Source organism: Salvia hispanica, chromosome 4, assembly GCF_023119035.1.
Source record: "Salvia hispanica cultivar TCC Black 2014 chromosome 4, UniMelb_Shisp_WGS_1.0, whole genome shotgun sequence".
NCBI classification, from domain to species: domain Eukaryota; kingdom Viridiplantae; phylum Streptophyta; class Magnoliopsida; order Lamiales; family Lamiaceae; genus Salvia; species Salvia hispanica.
The window spans coordinates 44,706,456-44,724,230 of record NC_062968.1 but is presented as its reverse complement, the minus strand read 5'-3'; the positions used below and the strand labels follow the sequence as shown (position 1 = coordinate 44,724,230).

Sequence of the window (17,775 nt, the reverse complement as noted above, 5' to 3'; positions counted from 1 at the left end):
ATAAAGTAATGGTAAATTAATCCTAACCACAAGATTAAGAAAATGGATGGACAATATTTGGTCTCTAGTTCGATCTTTAAGAATGGTTCGACATTGATCACAACTCTCTCTCTATATACTCTATATATATATATATATATATAGAGTCCCATTATCCACAAATCCACTCTTAAAGACCGAACCACCGAACCCTACCAAATTAGGGCTTTTAGATCTAGTTTTTTATGGATAAAATACAGAAATTTATAAATTATTTTCACCTTCATTACGAGCCTATATTAATTCATCTGAAGGTAAATAAGTCATACTAACATGTTACGAAGATTTAACTTCGTTCCAGAATATATTACTTCATTCTAGTAGGTTTTTACTTCATTCTAGTAGGTTTTTACTTCATTCCAGTACGTAAATGTGGTTTCGCCGTCGCGTGCCGTTCTTTTTCTCTACAATATCTATCACCAACGCCATGACGCTAATATGGTTTAATAAACACATGGAATAATGTAATAAATTATTGGAATGAAGTATGTGTAGAAGCATTTGAAGTCCTACGGGAATGAAGTAAAAATCTTATCCAATGAAGTAATAACGTTTATGAATAAAGTAATAAACTCACTTGAATAAATTGCATTTTTAAATGTTAATCAAGCAAAAACCCACGTCAATGAATTTGAATGAAGCATATGTTGAATCATTTCAAAACCTATTGGAAGCAAGTAAAAACATGTTGTAGTTTCAAGGTATTACGTACGGAATGAAGTAATAAACCTATATAATGAAGTAAAATGAGCTTCTAATGAAGCTGAAAAAATTTTCACAGCAGCACATCTCATCAAAAAAACTAGATCTAATGGCTTAGATTTGGTCTCTAGTTCGGTCTTTAAAATTGGTTCGACATTGATCACAACTCTATATATATATATATATATATATATATATATATATATATAGGGGTGCGTTAAAATGACAACACTCTTAAAATGACAATGTGACACCACGCTAGACTGCAATATTATATATGCTAGACTGCAATAGTATAAACACTAGACTGCAATCTATAGATTGCGGTCTCGCGTATTGGATATTGTAGTCGAAAAAGTTGCAGATCTAGTGTATTGGATATTGCAGTCCGTGAAAATTCACCCTTGAGCAATTTTTATGATTGCCACATGGCAGCTTATTATTCGTCCACATGTACAAATGATTGGCTAGGAATGGTGGTATGGTGTTACTTTAAGAGGTGTTGTCATTTTAACACAATCCAATATATATATATATATATCCTATATATATATATTTAGTATTAGTTATTAATCATGATAAAATAGTCCAATAGAAATATTAAAACGACATGCAATTACTTAGTGGAGTACTACAATTTCATTTTATTCATTTACAGCATTTTTCTTGTTATATTAATATTACTATAAAAATGCAATTATTAAATGACTTAAAAATTAAAATGAATAGCGAAACAGATACAAAAAATAAAATATACGCAATACTTAATATTAATCATGAAAAAATAATCCAATAGAAATGTTATACAGTAGTAGTAATTAACAATGTAAAAATCAAACACTATGAATATAACCATAAAAAAGCATAAGTATTAACTATTATGATAAAATAAGCCTACAAAAATATTAATCAGCAACGTAAAAATCAAATTGAAATACAACCAAAATAATGGCCGATAAAAAAGTATTCAATAGCATTTTTTAGTATATCAAGAAATAAATATGCTTCTTATCATTGTTTTGGTTATATTCACAATTGACTTTTACACTGTTTCGCTTAGATAAGAGATTAATTAATATGGGTTTATTTGTGTGTTTGGTAGTTATGTTACTAAACATAGTAGCCCGTGTTTTATTTTCGGCCCGCACAAAGCCCACTGAAAATCTTATGTTTTAGTCATATTTGTAACTACCCAAAATCCTATGTTATTTATCATGGAAGCCTAGTTAAGTTAGCAAAATACAATCTTACCCATCAAAATTTCTAACCCATCAATTTTACTTAGTTGTTGTATTGAAGGACGTCATTTTCCTATTAAATCATATTAAGAATTTTGTTGATGTCAATTTGTTGTTCTAATTATATTACTTTGTTATTTTATTTACATTATATTATATTATAATATTCTCATTATATTACTTTATGTTCTCGTTATATTACTTTACATTAAATCGTATTATATTCTCATTATATTACTTTATTTACTTTATATTATATTATACTTATAATTACGTAATACTTGAAGGCAATTGCTTTTGTTTTAAACATAACGCTTTAAACTTCAAAAAAATTGAACATATAAAATTTGGTACTTGATAAGATATTTTCATATAGAATTTGTCCAAAATAATAATTGATTATTCATAAAATTTGTCCAAAATTATTAATGCTCACAAAAATAGAATACCAAAATAAATATAAGTTTTTTGATATAAAGATGCTAATTTTTGTAAGGAGTTTAGCTTGAAAAGATGTTAATTTTAAACAAAACGATTTTATAGGAATTATTAGGGCAAAATAATGATAGTTTAGTAATTAACTTAAACTAATGAGGATAATTTTGACAATCATAATTTTAATCCTTACTTGTGACTTATTGTACCAAACACTACAATAAGATAACTCACAATTATCTTAATCTACCAAACACCCAATATATGTAAATTAACTAATCGAAACTATGATTACTATCATAATGGTATCATGTCTAGTCGAAACATGACATAGCTACCAAACGAGCCCTTAAATATATATATTACTTAATAGTATAACATGAAAAGTGAAGTAAATGGATTAAATGAAATTTTAGTACTAATTGCATTTGATGTCGTTTGAAGAACAATTGTGTGTGTTTTATGGCACAGCACCTTGTGCTGTGTTTTCCCCAACAGTATGGGATCCTCCCCCTTCGCAATTCTTACTACCATTCCTGGGAATTCGATCATCATTTATGGTACATATGCTTGACTTGATGACAATTGTGTACTCTTTGTTTTCCAATTTTAGACCATTCCCTTAAATTAGATAAATTTTAAATAAGGAAAATTTTTAATAAATACGCACTATTAATAACGTGGATCCTATAATTCACTATCACTGCTTTCACTACTCTAAATTATATGTTAATTAATTGAAAATATTATTATATCAGTTTTAATTTATATTAATTTTATGCTATATAATCGTTCAATGGATAAGTTACTTTAATTTATTTTTGGATCAGGACTATAGTGGTTTACACATGAAAATGTTAGATTAGCTAACTATCATAAATTGCCCATGAAACCCAAAAAATTGTAGATGCATTTCCAATAAATGTTGTCAACATAAAATATAAGGTGAACTATATAGAGAGCTCTTTCAGTATTTATCAAAATGATTTTCTGCTTAATAGATCTATAAAAATTCAAGTAAAATATCAAGATTTAAATAAATTCATGGTTACATCGATAATGAACAAGCATGTACGATAATGAGTTGATTATATAGTATTACTGTTGCAATTGACAATATAATCATATTTGTTCAAAGGGTAGCTGATTTTTTATTCTATGCCAAACTTCTCTAGCGTAAGAAACTTGAGATTTTAATAACTTGAAATAATATTTTTGTTAAGCAATGACCTTAACTTAAAAGTGCAACACAATTTAATTTTTTTTATTCAAGTGCTAACACATCATGTGCGCTTAATAATAATTTTGATGATCAATAGTATAATTTTTACTACTTGTTAATTATTTTCTCTAAATTCTTTGTTAATTTGTTGAAAATATTATTATTTTTTTTTTGATTTATATTAATTTCATACTACATGATAGTGAAATAAATAAAATTCCGGAACGAGGGTGAATGTACGAGAGAAAGTTATGCATAAATTCGTATACGTATCAAAATTCGTATAATCCATTATCAAGATTCTAACTAGTAGATAGAGAGTATAACCATGCAACCATGTACGTAACGATATACATAAATTCCAAACTTTTATTTCAATAAATTTTTAATTGTGATATAAATTAAAATTTAATTTTAATATTATATAGATGAAATCTCATGCTCCTTTTTCTCAAATTAAAAACACACCCTCAACTATATTTATTTGTCATGATACTATTTAGGAAAGTAATCTGATTTTTCAAATGTTTAGAACTCAATGTTTAATTTAACTTTTAATTAAACTGAGAAAGCAATAAGAATGTTGACCTATGAAGAATATAGTACTATGATTTTCTAGAATTCTGATTTCTAGTTTTTTCTAGGTATTATTTTTCTCATATTTTGGATTCTTAGAAATTTAAGTATTTAACAAAGCACGATTATTATTATTATTATTATTATTATTATTATTATTATTATTATTATTATTATTATTATTATTATTATTATTATTATTATTATTATTATTATTATTATTATTATTATTATTATTTATTAATTAATAATTTATTTATTTTTTAATATAATTTAAATTATAAATCATACTTAATTATAATTATACGTATAGTTATATTCAATTATTATTATTATTATTATATTAATAACCAATAATATAAAAATAGTAATAATGATAATAATAATAATAATAATAATAATAATAATAATAATAATAATAATAATTGTTATTATTTTCTTTAATATAACTAATAGTTCTAACTACAATACTTAATTGTTAACTACAACTAAATGATAGCTATTGGATATTCAAATTAAGGGTCTAGATCATTAGCCCCAGAATGTTAATATGGTAAAAAAAAACATCAATAAGGGTATTAAAGTCAATTTACAACAAATTAGTTGTAACCAACTTTTAAAAAATATCCCATAATTTTAAAGCGCATATAACTTTTTCGATATAAATTATTTTTTCGCACAACATACATCAAATTATAGATAATTTCATAAGGATTCTAGCGAGATCTCACTTGCATATGTTCCGATGTAGAAATTTGAAAAAAAATTCGAAAATTTTCATTTTTTTGTACATCAACAAATGTCAACATGATATATAATATATGTAGAATGTCAACATCAGGTATATGTTAACATTCTCAAAGCATTGTGTTGACATTCTCAAAGCATTGGGTTGATATTTTCGAAACACTGTATTGGCATTTTCATTCACAACCCTAATTTGATAGTTTTTTTTATCCTTTTCGATTTAATTAATAAAAATGAAAATTACACGTGGCAAATTGTAGACCACAAGTCTTCTAAAATCTTATGGTTTTAAATTAGTTGTAGTTAGCAATTAAATGATAAGTTAACAATTGATAACTCCCCTATTATTATTAGTATTGTCATTTTATTATAAATTAATAAATTATCAAATCAGTCTTAATGAAATTTTAAAATTATAAATTATACTTTTCAATTACTGGTAATAAGTACTTATAATATTCTCTTTGTCACACTTAAGCTGCTACACTTTCCTTTTTAGTTTGTCCCAATTAAGATGCCACAATTTTACTTTTAGTAATTTTTTCTCTTCAATTAATACGACCAACCTCTTTTTTTATTTTCCAATTAAATATTCAAGAGTGTAAGTTTTCACGTTTGTACTTTAATTTTATTTTCGACATTTAAAGGATTAATTGATGGGTGAGGTGAAGAGCGTGACAGGTGCAGGTCTGTACTTCTATTAACTAACCCATTTCAAATCCGCCTTCTTAGGGGGCGCCACGGTCCATTTTTCTATTTTCTTTTTCTTTTTCACATCTAATCAAATAGTCTCTATGTCCAGTATGAATGTCTTATTTTTTCTTTTTCGGCCACTTACTATTAAATATCTTATTTTACTTTTACTATTTTTAATAAACACAATATATACCAGGAATAAACCCCATCAGCGGTGGCTGATGGGACGTGGAGGCATCTGTTGTACCCTTCGGGCTTGTTGACCTCTCCGCCATAGGCGTGGGGATGTCCGGTGATGAAAGGTGCAGAGGCTCTTCAAGCATTGTGCTCTTATATTTTGACCCCATTGCATATTATTTAAAGACCTCATTAGATAAAGATTTGCAGTAGTAGTATTAGTTATAAAAAGAAAGGTGATTGCAAAACCTATGGTACCGTGCGAAATTCTAGTTATACTGCGAATTTCAAGTCATTCTTTCTCAAATACAGTGCAAATTAAATACACATAAACTAGTCATTTATTAGGATTTAGCTTTCTATATCCATGATATACCGAAATGACTTCTCAAAGACTAAGAAGAAGAATCAAAGACTCTAAATCAAAAAAAATAATCATCACAAAAACTTCTGTTTTTCATGCGTGTACAGTGCCGGCCTTTTATAGGCAAAATAACAACTAAATCTAATCTAATTAATAGTAATATAAATTTTCCTAATCTATCTCAACAAAAATATAGGAATAAAATATTGATAATTCTCATTGTATACTAAACATAAATCCTAGGACATGTACTTTGACTGACATAACCTATAATTGAGATAGAATTAATTCTTAATAAATCTAATTAGACTTATCTATTCCTAAATAATACTAAACCCCAATTTCTTCCTCTCGTTCCATTCAACTCAAGACTTCGGGTTAAGCTAAGTTTCTTCTTCTCATGCATAGCTTCGGGATCAAAATGAGAATCACATCGGGAACACTCCTTCGAGTTATAGTATCAAATATTTTTGTATAAGGAGTAAGTTGTCTGAACTCCAGTGTTCTCCCGTCCCATAATAGGTATCATATTTAGTGTGAACACGAATTTTAAGAAATGTAAAGAATAGTTGGTTGATAAAGTTAATGGAATATATTGTCCATTTTTTTGTATTGATTTTATAATATAATATGAGTGAAGTGAGTTAGTGAAATGTGAGATTTACTTACTCTCTCCGTCCCACCTTAATTGTCACTCTTTTCCATTTCGGCCAATCCCAACTTAATTGTCACACTTTATTTTTACCATAAATGGTAAGTAGGTCTCATATTCCACTAATTAACTTTACTCATATTTTATTATAAAACCAATATAAAAAAGTGGATCTCACGTTCCAGTAACTTTTCAAATTAATTTTTCTTTATATTTCTTAAAATCCATGTCCACTCCAAGATGACAATTAAGTTAGAACGGAGGTAGTACCATTTATATTATAAGTCATATTATGAACGGACCGAAATGATAACACGTGAATCACGGATGGACTACTACATTTTGTAAGTAGGGAGTACTATGAAGCACTGAGGGCATCCGCAATGGTGCGGACGATGCGACGGACGATGCATCGTCCGTCGCATAGTCCGCTACTGCAGCATCGCGGACGATGGGTTAACCATCGTTCGCGCCCGATACATCATCAGCCACTGTGGACGACGCGGATTATGCGACGGACGATGCGACGCGTTTCCATTTTTTTTTAATTTTATTCAATTTTCAAAACCTATATATACCTCTCATTTTCACTTCATTTTTCACTCTCTTCACTCTCAAATTCACACTACATTTTCTACATTTCAAGCAAAATGGGTTCCGGAGATTACCCAAATCCGAATAGTCCGATGTTCTGTGGTGCACGATGGCCGGGTACAGAACCCGACGAATAGCGCCATTCGACACCAACACCGAGTACGATCTCGACTTCAGCACCGACTCGTACGGGCTGTCCGACATGGTGCCTTCTCCCCACCGCCCCTCCGCCGCCGCCGCCGCGTCTGGCTTCGCCACCAAGAAGAAGCGGACCAAGGCACGAGCCCAGAAGTTGCCTTCAACGGAGGTGTGTGAAGAGTTCGCCCCGGGAAGGACGAACTACTCCGACCCCGAATCCATCGTCTTGACAAGATGTTGGATTGATGTTTCGGAGGATCCGGTGTTCGCCAACAATCAGAACGTGACTGCGTATTGGGAGCGCATCGCCGAGAAATACAACGCGGCCAAGCCGGCGTACGCCTACAAGCGCCACAGGGGGCAGGTGAGTACGAGAAGTGCGAGAGAGAGCAGGGCAGTAGCGAGAGTTTCACGGATGTTCGGGACAAAGCGATGCAATCGTACATGTCATTGTACGACGATTTCAAGCACTACCAGTCCTAGGCGCTCTTGAGGGACAAACAGAAGTTCGTTGGTGGTGTGATTCCCCCATCGACGGCAACGAGGAAGAGGGCGTCGAAGCGCACCTTCGCTGATTATACAAGTAGCGAGAGCGGCGTGTCTCCAATGGACCTCAACAATCCGGTGTTCGACGATGAGAGTTCCGGCACACCTGTGTCCTCCCGGCGTCCCCCTGGCATCAAGGCTGCCAAGGGCAAGGCGACCACATCCGCCGCCACGCCGTCTGACCAGCCCCCGAGCCCGACCCGAGGGAGACTTCGGCTGCGTCGCATGCCTATACGGATTTGGTGGCCTCCTCCGACTACAGGACGTTGTTGGACGCGCACAATGCTCTGATGCAGGCGACCAACCCGCTCAAAGAGAAGGCATCCAACGGATGATCGATGGCCTTAGCCGGAGGTTGGGACTACTCTAGACGAGCCGATGGGGCGTTTTTTTTTTTAATTTCTTAGTTTGTAACTTTTTTTTTATTTCTTAGTTTGTAACTTTTTTTTTAATTAAGTAAATGTAGGATTTTCCTTAATTGTGTTGTTTTTATTTTTTTATTTTGCTTGATAAATTTGCATAAATTATATAAATACAAAATAGAAGTAGTATGCTTAGGGCATCGCTTAGGGCGGGCTATAGTCCGCCCCACTGCAGGTGGAACGAGATGAGGATAAAATGCTGACGTGGCGGTGCATAGGGCGTCGCTTAGGGCGTTCCACTGTAGATGCCCCGATGTTGTCTAATTTAAAACTCATTGTATTTTCACGGCTTTGGTCTATATAAAATCGGATGTTCATGTCATTCTAATTTATTCAATTTTGTAGTAATATTTTCTTTTTCCTCTCGAAGTTCCAAATAATTTAAATCATCATATTATAATTGATTGAAGCATTCTGCATTTCTATCTACAATAAGAATCAACGTTTTTTTTATAAATACAGTGGACTTCAAATTTAATCACTGAAAAATGCATTTTACATCTTTTAGGTCTCTAAACTCTGAAATGATTTTCTATAAATCTTCGATTGGCTTATTCAAAACTTGAATATCAAAATTAACATCCTAAATAACTAGTACTTCACTCAAAATATGTCTGATTTTCTTTTTCATCTACCCCATAAAAATAATTCATATTTATTTATAAATATCTTTTTTCTCTTTTTCTTTTGCTTTATAATTTATGAGCCCCACTATCTACTATTACTATTAGTATATTCCCTCCGTCCCGCTTAAAATGACACGTTTTCTTTTTTAGTTTGTCCCAATTAAGATGACACATTTTCTTTTTTTAACTTTCTCTCTCCAATTAATACACTCAACCACTTTTTCTCACTCTTATTTAAATATCCATCTTTCCTTATCTCTCTACTTTAATATTTACACCCACCTTCTCTCTCTCGAGTTAAACATTTTAACCAATAACTCCTAAAATTCCGTATCGGCTAAGCAATATGTCATCTTAACTGAGATGAAAAGAGTATTATTTCAATCATTTTTTATCTTTTTTTCATTCTATATTACTTTAATAATTACGCATTAAAATCTGTATAGTTTTCAAATCATCAATTGTGGTTCAATAGATCAAACTGATTTAACCACCAGTCAAAAACAATACTATAGCAAATACACACATATATGAGGTACTTAAATGTTAATCGATCGGCACTTCTGCTAATGCCTTAGCCTAATTCGTTGATGGGCTCAACTTGATTACGGTTAGTATATATGCAGTCTCGATTATCAATTCTAATCGATAACCTTCAATACCAAAAAATTAAATGATTGACTATAATCATAAATTAAACCTAATTTAATTAAAGTTAATCGGTCCAACAAATTTTCAAAATTAGTTCTGTCTGTATCCCTCTCTCACAATTTTCGCACTCGCGTAGAGCCGCCGACTCCTCCACAGCGTCGCCCCCTTCTCCTTTAGCGCCGGCGAAATTTTCAAGTAAAAATTCTTTTATTCTCCACTTTCAGTTTGCTTTTCAATTTTATTTGGTAATCTGTTTATGACATCGTGTAAAATGCAATTTTTTTCATTTATTTATAAGCCCCTTTTAGAGAAACCTACAAACTGAATTCTGTGTATATGCAATTCGAACCAAGCTGCATTATGTATATTTGTGGAGCCATGGAGGATTACTTCTATTGGAATTTTGTGTTGTGACTTAAAAGATGACGAATGCTGCAGTCTTTGTGAAAAATGGAGTCAATAGTGAAAAAATATCAGAGACAATTCCGGAAAACTAAGGGCGAAATTGACCGATGGGAAGAGCTCCAGTCTCGGCTTATTTCCCAATTCTGTAACGCATCTTCCATAATCCAGAGGCTGCAGGTGTCACTCTCTATAATTTCGTGTGTTTAATTGTTCTGTTTCTGGAAATGTTTATTGATTTAATTGATATTTTAGGCGATGCAAAATTCACAAAACTATGGTTTTTTGGGATGTGTTGAGGGCATTGAAGGTGTTGTGTTGGCAAAGCAGATGGATTCCCTTCAAACTATCATCATCAACATCAACACCGCTATGTAGTGTGTCTATTTTTTTGTCGCTGCTTTCTGTTTTATTTTATTTGCAAGCTGTTTTTGTATGTTTGTGTTTCGTGTAACTTTTCTTTTAAAATATAAATTTTGAATTATTATAGGAGTAGTATATATTTATATTTGTTATTGCCTGTTGGTTTAAAATTGAAACCACTTGATAAGAAACAATGCTTTGCAAACATGTACTATAATGTGTATCGATTATAATAACTTATACATAGGTTCATGCATTGCTTGTTGTAATTCTTTATTAGCATTGCATTTTTCCTTGTCAAGTGGACTGAGGAAGTTTTGAAATTGGAATATTGGAATATTTGCCTTTAAGAGTAAATCTGTTTTCAGGAAAGAATTCGGTGGGATTGTTTCTTCCCTTGAGAAGGTAGTTCGTGATAGCAAGCAGCTTGCGAAAGCGGGGTCTGCCCAGATGACTGGAAAACAACTGAAGCTACAGATTGGAGTAAAACCAACTCTTGCATATTGCATAGAAGGACTTAGACTTCTTGAAGAAATGCATCGATCAGAGTAAGGATGTCATAATTCTATCTATCGGAAATGTTGTTCTATTTGTTTACCTTGCTTGGTGCTTGTACCAGAAAATGGAACATTAGGCAACCCTGGTCCTAGATCACACATGGATAAATTTCTTATGCTTTGAATTTAAGTTAGTTGTATTGAAATTTCTGTTGTGGTTAAAGACTTGAAGTTGTATTTTGTTCTTATAATTATTCCGAGTATGGGACATGTGTGAGATTAATGCTATCAATAGTTAGCTTTAGTATTATAGACATACTCCTGGTGCTGTAAAATTGACATAATTTCCATTTGGACTAATTTCAGATGCTATCCCGTATAATCTTTAAGGAATTGTATAGTTGAAGTTAGAATTTTTGTTTTGAAAATTATAAAGGTAGGCGCAGATTTTTCTCATGACGCCCTGTTGTATGTTTAAGGAATGTATTAACCAATTACACTTATTGAAAAGAAAAGTTTCTCACAACTTATTTTGGGTATTTTGTGTTCTAGAGATTTGACATATTAATTGTAACTCGCTATTTTTCATCAGGTACCTTCTCAAATTATCTATTGTATCAGCACTTCCTGCCCTTGCATTGAAACCCAGGTTAACACCCTTCTTAATATAATCTAGCTAAAACCTATGCCTCCTTTCATGGCCTTGGAAAGATGGGCATAGTAGTCTCTTTAGTGTGGTGTATGTCATGGTAAACAATGAAACCGAGCATGCTTTTTCATAACTCTATGATTCCGGCCCATCATTTATGGCTGTATTCGTTCAGACAAGCTAAAAACTTGATTTATGCAAATGAAGAATGAACTAAAATTAAATCTTCGGATTACCACCATGCTTTATTGATGCTTCTTGTAACTTTTACTCCTTGTACTGTTTAGTAATTGTAATTCCTTGTTCATACAAGTTGACTTGAGGAAGTTTGTACCCGGGTTTTAAACTTTGACTTTGCTATTTTATTGATAGTTCTGGTCTAACAGTTATATGTTCGTTGTTCATGTCATGTATTTGCTTTCATTTTTTTAGTGGTCCTGTGATGCTTATAAATATCTACGCTCTTTCGGTTTTCATGAGTTCATTGTTGGATTTATCTTTTCAGTGCAAGTGCTGACTTAGGGGCACTTCAGCAGCTTTTAGTAGATCAACCTAATCTCCCTCAAGAAGAAGGTAACAGAACTTTCTAGCAGAAGCATTAGTAAATTCCTAAAATCAGAATTCTTATTGCAGGATTCTTACTGTGAGTTCTAATGTTCATTAAGTTTAACTAATCTGACAAGAATGCTAGTTGGCTCAGCTTTGCAATTTGAACAATAATTTTTTTTTATTCTATTAAATATGGCTAGATGTTAACGAATATTTTGGTTTGACAGTATCTGCTTTTGCTCGTGCAGTGCAACATATATACGACATTATATTTGCTGAAGAAATTTCTTGAAGTGTTTGTTGTACATGGTAATGTCGAATGCTGAAGAAGGAAATTTTGATGACCTTGAGCATTCATTACTGAACGGTAATGGTGAAAGAAGCATTATTGATTGCTCCGACCTCAATCAAAGGAAGGCAAACATCCGGATCTTGTGACCTGTAATATCATATCACCGTTCCTTGCAAGAGCCCACAATTCAAACTTAACCCATTAACTGAATCTGTAGTCTTGATTTTTCTTAACGGAATCTGTATTTTCTTGTACTACAAGGTTAGAAAATTTTCATCCCAGCTAGTTTTGGAAAATTTCAAGTTGTAATTGAAAGAGTAGAAGGTACATTTTTTGAAGTGGTTTGTGTTTGTCCGTCGATAAGAAATGTTTGCGGTTTGGAACAGTCGATGACGATTTTGGACCAAAAATTGTTGGCCACAGGAATGGCTTTGGATTCTGGTTCTGCATCCATTGATTTGGACTCCATATAAAGTTAAGTAACAAAAAAGAGAAAGAAACCGCCTTCCTATGACAAGTCCCATCACTAATTAATTGAAATTATTTGTACAGCTAAGTTAAAATTGATCCAAGTCAATGATGAGGGTAGTCGCATGAAATTATTATGGCAAATTTGAATCAATAATCATAGTTATGTTATCCCATAAGTATGGTGGCCGTTAATATAGCACATGGGAAGGAGAAACTCCATTATGGATACCAAAACCCAAAATACCTCAACTTTTCCATCATGCCATTTCAATTATTAACATTCAAACTTGACCATAAAGTGAAACACTAAAACAACCGCTTTTGTTTTCATCTTTCATTACTATCTCTTTATTTTTCCTAATTTTAGTTAAGGCCCTGACCAATTAATTGAAACAAGATCGAGTTGTGACCTAGCTAATTAACACTTGATCATCTCATCTCTTAGAAATCACATATGACAAAATTTAATTTTGATTTAATCAGAAAATGACGAACAATAAAAACACCTGTGAATGTGATGTCAACATACTTCTTACCTAGTCTAATGCTTAAAACTAAATCCATACCAAATATTTAACTCTAAGCTTGATCTTAACTTGCTTCATGAAAATAGTGAGCCTCAAAGGCCCAAAACCCAGCCAATTAGATAGAGAGAAATCTAACTTTATTATCCACATGGTAAAAAATAAAATAAAAAAAATAAAACTAATTCTCAAGTTACAATACATAGCACACTAGATGACTCGAACAGACTCAAACATCTGATCTATTGATTGAAGGGGAAGCGTCTTACCAATTAAACAGCGCTTGTAAAATTAAACTAATTAACCAACCACACAAAAAATGAAGCAAAACACAAGCCACTTTGATGGAAACACAGATCAAAATATAAAATTAATACCTCGTAGCTAGCTACATGTCCGTATCAATGAAAACGATAGCTCACTCAATTTATCTCAGTTAAACATTATGATTCACACATAAAATTTGATGAGAGAGATCTAGTCAAGGGTAGTGGAATGGGGCAAAATGATCCAAGGGAAGGGTGGATTGGTCGAAGAGGTCGGGCATGGGGGGGTCGAAGAGAGGGGGCATGTCGTCGAAGAAGGGGGCCGGGGGCGGGGGAGGGGGCTGGTGGTCGAGGAAGCACGCGAGCCGGCTTCGTGCAAGGAAGAGGTCATGCTGCAGCTCGACCATCTTGTGCTGCAGGGATGCGATGGCCCCAATGCACCCGTAGACCGGGTCCTGGAGGCGCACCTCAGCCTCGAACACGAGCGAGTTGACCGCGTCCTCCCGGTGCTCCTCTGGGACCTCGTTCAGGATCTTGCTCACGTTGCTCGCCCCGAACACCTTGTGCACCTTGGCGAACTTCTTTGGCTCGTCTGACCGGAAGTAGGGCGCGAACTGGCAGTTCGGGGTGCATCTCCTCTTCAAGAACTTGCACGCTGCGCACGAAGAGCTCGACCGAGGCTCCTGGCTCTTCATCTCAACTATGTTTCAAGTGTTGTTGGGTATATATCAATTTATAGACTCACCTCACCCTAATGGAAAAGATTGTTTTTTTAGATTTGGGGTTGTTTTCATCAGGTTTTGATTAATTACATGTATTAATATTAGTTGGTTTGTTAATTTTATGTTGAGGGTAGATATGCACTGTTGAACACATTTAAGTGATGTATAACCACTCTAATTATGTAGATATCTTGTAATTTAGTGGCACATTAGTGATGAATTAGTGGCACCTAGGCATATAGTGATGAATGATGAAAAATGTCTAAATCAGGTATGATGGGATATGATAGTTCAACAACAAAGCAGACGAAACAATTGTGGCTTCATGAGAATATATGGGGCCTATATGGACTCATCAACAAAGTTAGATGAGATGTTTCACATATCTATATAATTCAAGAAAAGTTATTTCACCAGAAAAGAAACCCTAGTTCAAATTTGATTTATCAACAAGCTTGGAAACCTCAAAGCCTATACTATGCACTCTGCTTTTATAAGTTTTGGAAATTCCAATATTCAATTCTACAAAATGGAGAGGCACTCTATATCAAATCACCTTTCAATCAACAGAATATATATCTGTAGCTCAATTGAAAGTATTGTTCCTAATATTGTCGAACATTAGTACATCCATTTGCTTTCGATTTTTCTTTTAATATAAATGGTGAATAATAATTAAGCTTTGCGCTCCATCAGTTTCCGTAGAAGTGTGATCATTTCCAGGCGTTTATTTGTTTCTAGCAGCTTGGGATACGTGTGATGCATGCACTTCTAAGTCCATCTACAACTCTATCACTATCTCATCACTTAACTTACACTATTCATAGATCCTAATGTTGTGATTTTTAGGATATGTTTCATAAGTAATAAAACCCCAAAAATACTACTAACTGCAAAAGAATAGGCGTGCAATGCAGTATAATAGGTATCGAACTCATATAAAGGACAATGACGGTTAGAAAACAATTAATTCATGTTGTTGGATTGCTCTCCTTTTTGGAGTTAACAATTACAAGTCAATACAACTAGTACCTACTTCTATTCCTAGGATTATTGTGTTCAACAATTGTGGATACTCATAAATGAGTTCTCATAGAAAAGTCCAACAAGTTGTTCATAAGTTAACCTATAAATAAGGACTCTTTCCTTGTGAAGAAACATCTCATATCCACAACAAAACATTTATCTCACTTATATTTTCTCTCTAATCTCTACTTATGACATTGGGCATTTTATCCTTATAGGGAATTTGTAATAGGGCTACTTGTTAGTTCATAGAACTTATTTGGTACTCCCATCAACATTATGTAGAATATTTTGGCTCTCTCGCCGATGGTTTTTTACCTCTATTTACATGGATTTTTCCACCTAAGACTTTTGGTGTCATTTTTATTATTTTTATTACGTTTTCATACTATTTAGTTGAATTTATCATGCTCTGCACTCTGTCCCCTACAAATTGGTACCAGAGCCACGATATTTCAACCAGGATATTTTAAATATGTCGACGAAGTTTAACATTGAAAATTTGATGGTAAAATTAGTTTTGTTATCTAGCAAGTTCAGATGTGGTTGTTCTTATCCATAATGGCCTAAAGAAGGTTATATCCGACAAATTGATGAAGCCAACCACTGCTACAGAGGAGCAGTGGCAAGAGATGGATGAAAAGACGTCGTCCACAATAAAATTATGTTTATCCCGTGACGTGCTACGTGAAGTCATCAATGAGAAAAGTGCAACAGTCATATGGAGTAAACTAGAGCCTTTATACATGACCAAGGTCTTGCAGATAAACTCCGATTAAAGGAGAGACTCTTCACACTCCGTATGTCTGAAGGTACTCCCATTTAATCTCATCTAGATAAATTCTATTCCAACATAACTGATTTGAAAAAATAGGATGTCAAAGTTGATGATGAGGATAAAACTGTACTCCCTCCGTCCCACAATAACAGTCACATTTGGTGTGAGCACAAGTTTCAAGAAATGTAAAGAATAGTGGGTTAGAAAAGTTAGTGGAATATGAGGTCCACTTTTTTATATTGGTTTCATAATAGAATATGAGTGGAGTGAGTTAGTGGAATGTGAGACCAACTTACCATTTATGGTGAAAGTGAAATGTGACTCTTATTGTGGGATGGACCGAAATGCAAAATGTGACTCTTATTGGGGGACAGAGGGAGTATTACTTTTACCTTTGATGATGTCAAGTATAACCTACTGTCTTAAGAAAAATTTGATACCCTAATTCATTCTAGAAGTTCGGGCGAGAGACTAGTAATTAGATGGAGAAACCAAGAAGTAGGTACCAATGATAAAAATAAATCCAAATAAAAATCTAGAGTACAACTTTAAGTATTGTCATTATTGCAAGAAAAAAAGGTCATTAAATCTCTAAGTGCTTTAAATTGAAAATATATACAAAATAGAGAAGATAAGGGTAAGCCACCCAAAAAATCTGTTGAAGCTAGTTTTGTATAAACCTAATCTGATGGATATTGTTTTAGTGCTTCTGTTACTGAGCTAAGGTCTAAAATTGATTGGGTTCTTGATTCCGGTTGTACATTTAATGTGTTTTCCTAATATAGAGTAGTTCATCACTTATAAATCTGTTAATGGTGGTCTTGTCTTAATCTGAAACAATGCTCAATGCACAGTTGTCGGCAGATGTACAATTAAAATCAAGACACACAATGGAGTTGTGAAAACTTTAATCGTTGTCAAACATTTCCCTGATTTGAAACGAAATCACATTTCCCTAAGCATTCTTAAATCTCAAGGGTGTAGATACTCTGCTAAAGATAGAGTCTTGAAAATTTTCAAATGAGCTCTTGTGTTATAAAGCAATTTGATTTAGTAGTTTGTATTTGTTGCAAGGTTCAATTGTTACAAGGTTTTTGCAGTCGCCACATCCAACAAAGACAATACCTTGTTTTTGGCATTTGGGATGGGCGACATGAGAGAGAAGGGAATCCAAATTCTCAAGAAGAAGGGCTATCTTGGTAACCATTGTACCGGTATGATTGATTTCGCTTAATATTGCATTTTTGGTAAGCAGAAAAATGTGAGCTTTTCAAAGGCCATTCACAGGATCAAAGGTACTTTGGATTGTATCCATTGAGATCTTTGGGGTCCATTGAGAGTTCTCTCCAGAGGTAATGTCACTATATGTTACGTTTATTGATTATTTCTCACATAAACTCTGGGTATAATT

The 17,775-nt window shown here is 33.2% G+C and overlaps 2 protein-coding genes across 3 annotated transcripts; one reads left to right on the top strand and one right to left on the bottom strand.

Annotated features, from left to right (window-relative positions):
• The first annotated feature begins 9,906 nt into the window (after positions 1 to 9,906).
• Positions 9,907 to 13,026, top strand: LOC125217817 (uncharacterized protein At5g43822-like). Of its 2 annotated transcripts, none has more exons than XM_048119354.1 (7): positions 9,907 to 10,020; positions 10,264 to 10,407; positions 10,483 to 10,601; positions 10,959 to 11,138; positions 11,680 to 11,736; positions 12,242 to 12,309; positions 12,534 to 13,026. In XM_048119354.1, the coding sequence occupies exons 2-7, from the start codon at positions 10,276 to 10,278 to the stop codon at positions 12,575 to 12,577; spliced, it is 600 nt and encodes a 199-aa protein (XP_047975311.1). In that variant the 5' UTR covers positions 9,907 to 10,020; positions 10,264 to 10,275; the 3' UTR covers positions 12,578 to 13,026. The 2 variants fall into 2 exon arrangements, with proteins under 2 accessions (XP_047975311.1, XP_047975312.1); XM_048119355.1 differs by having other exon boundaries at positions 9,958 to 10,020; positions 10,179 to 10,407.
• A 669-nt stretch (positions 13,027 to 13,695) lies between these two features.
• LOC125217819 (LOB domain-containing protein 21-like) lies at positions 13,696 to 14,624 on the bottom strand. Its single transcript, XM_048119356.1, has one exon. It carries the CDS (start codon positions 14,531 to 14,533, stop codon positions 14,054 to 14,056), a length of 480 nt encoding a protein of 159 aa, XP_047975313.1. The 5' UTR covers positions 14,534 to 14,624; the 3' UTR covers positions 13,696 to 14,053.
• Positions 14,625 to 17,775: the final 3,151 nt, after the last annotated feature.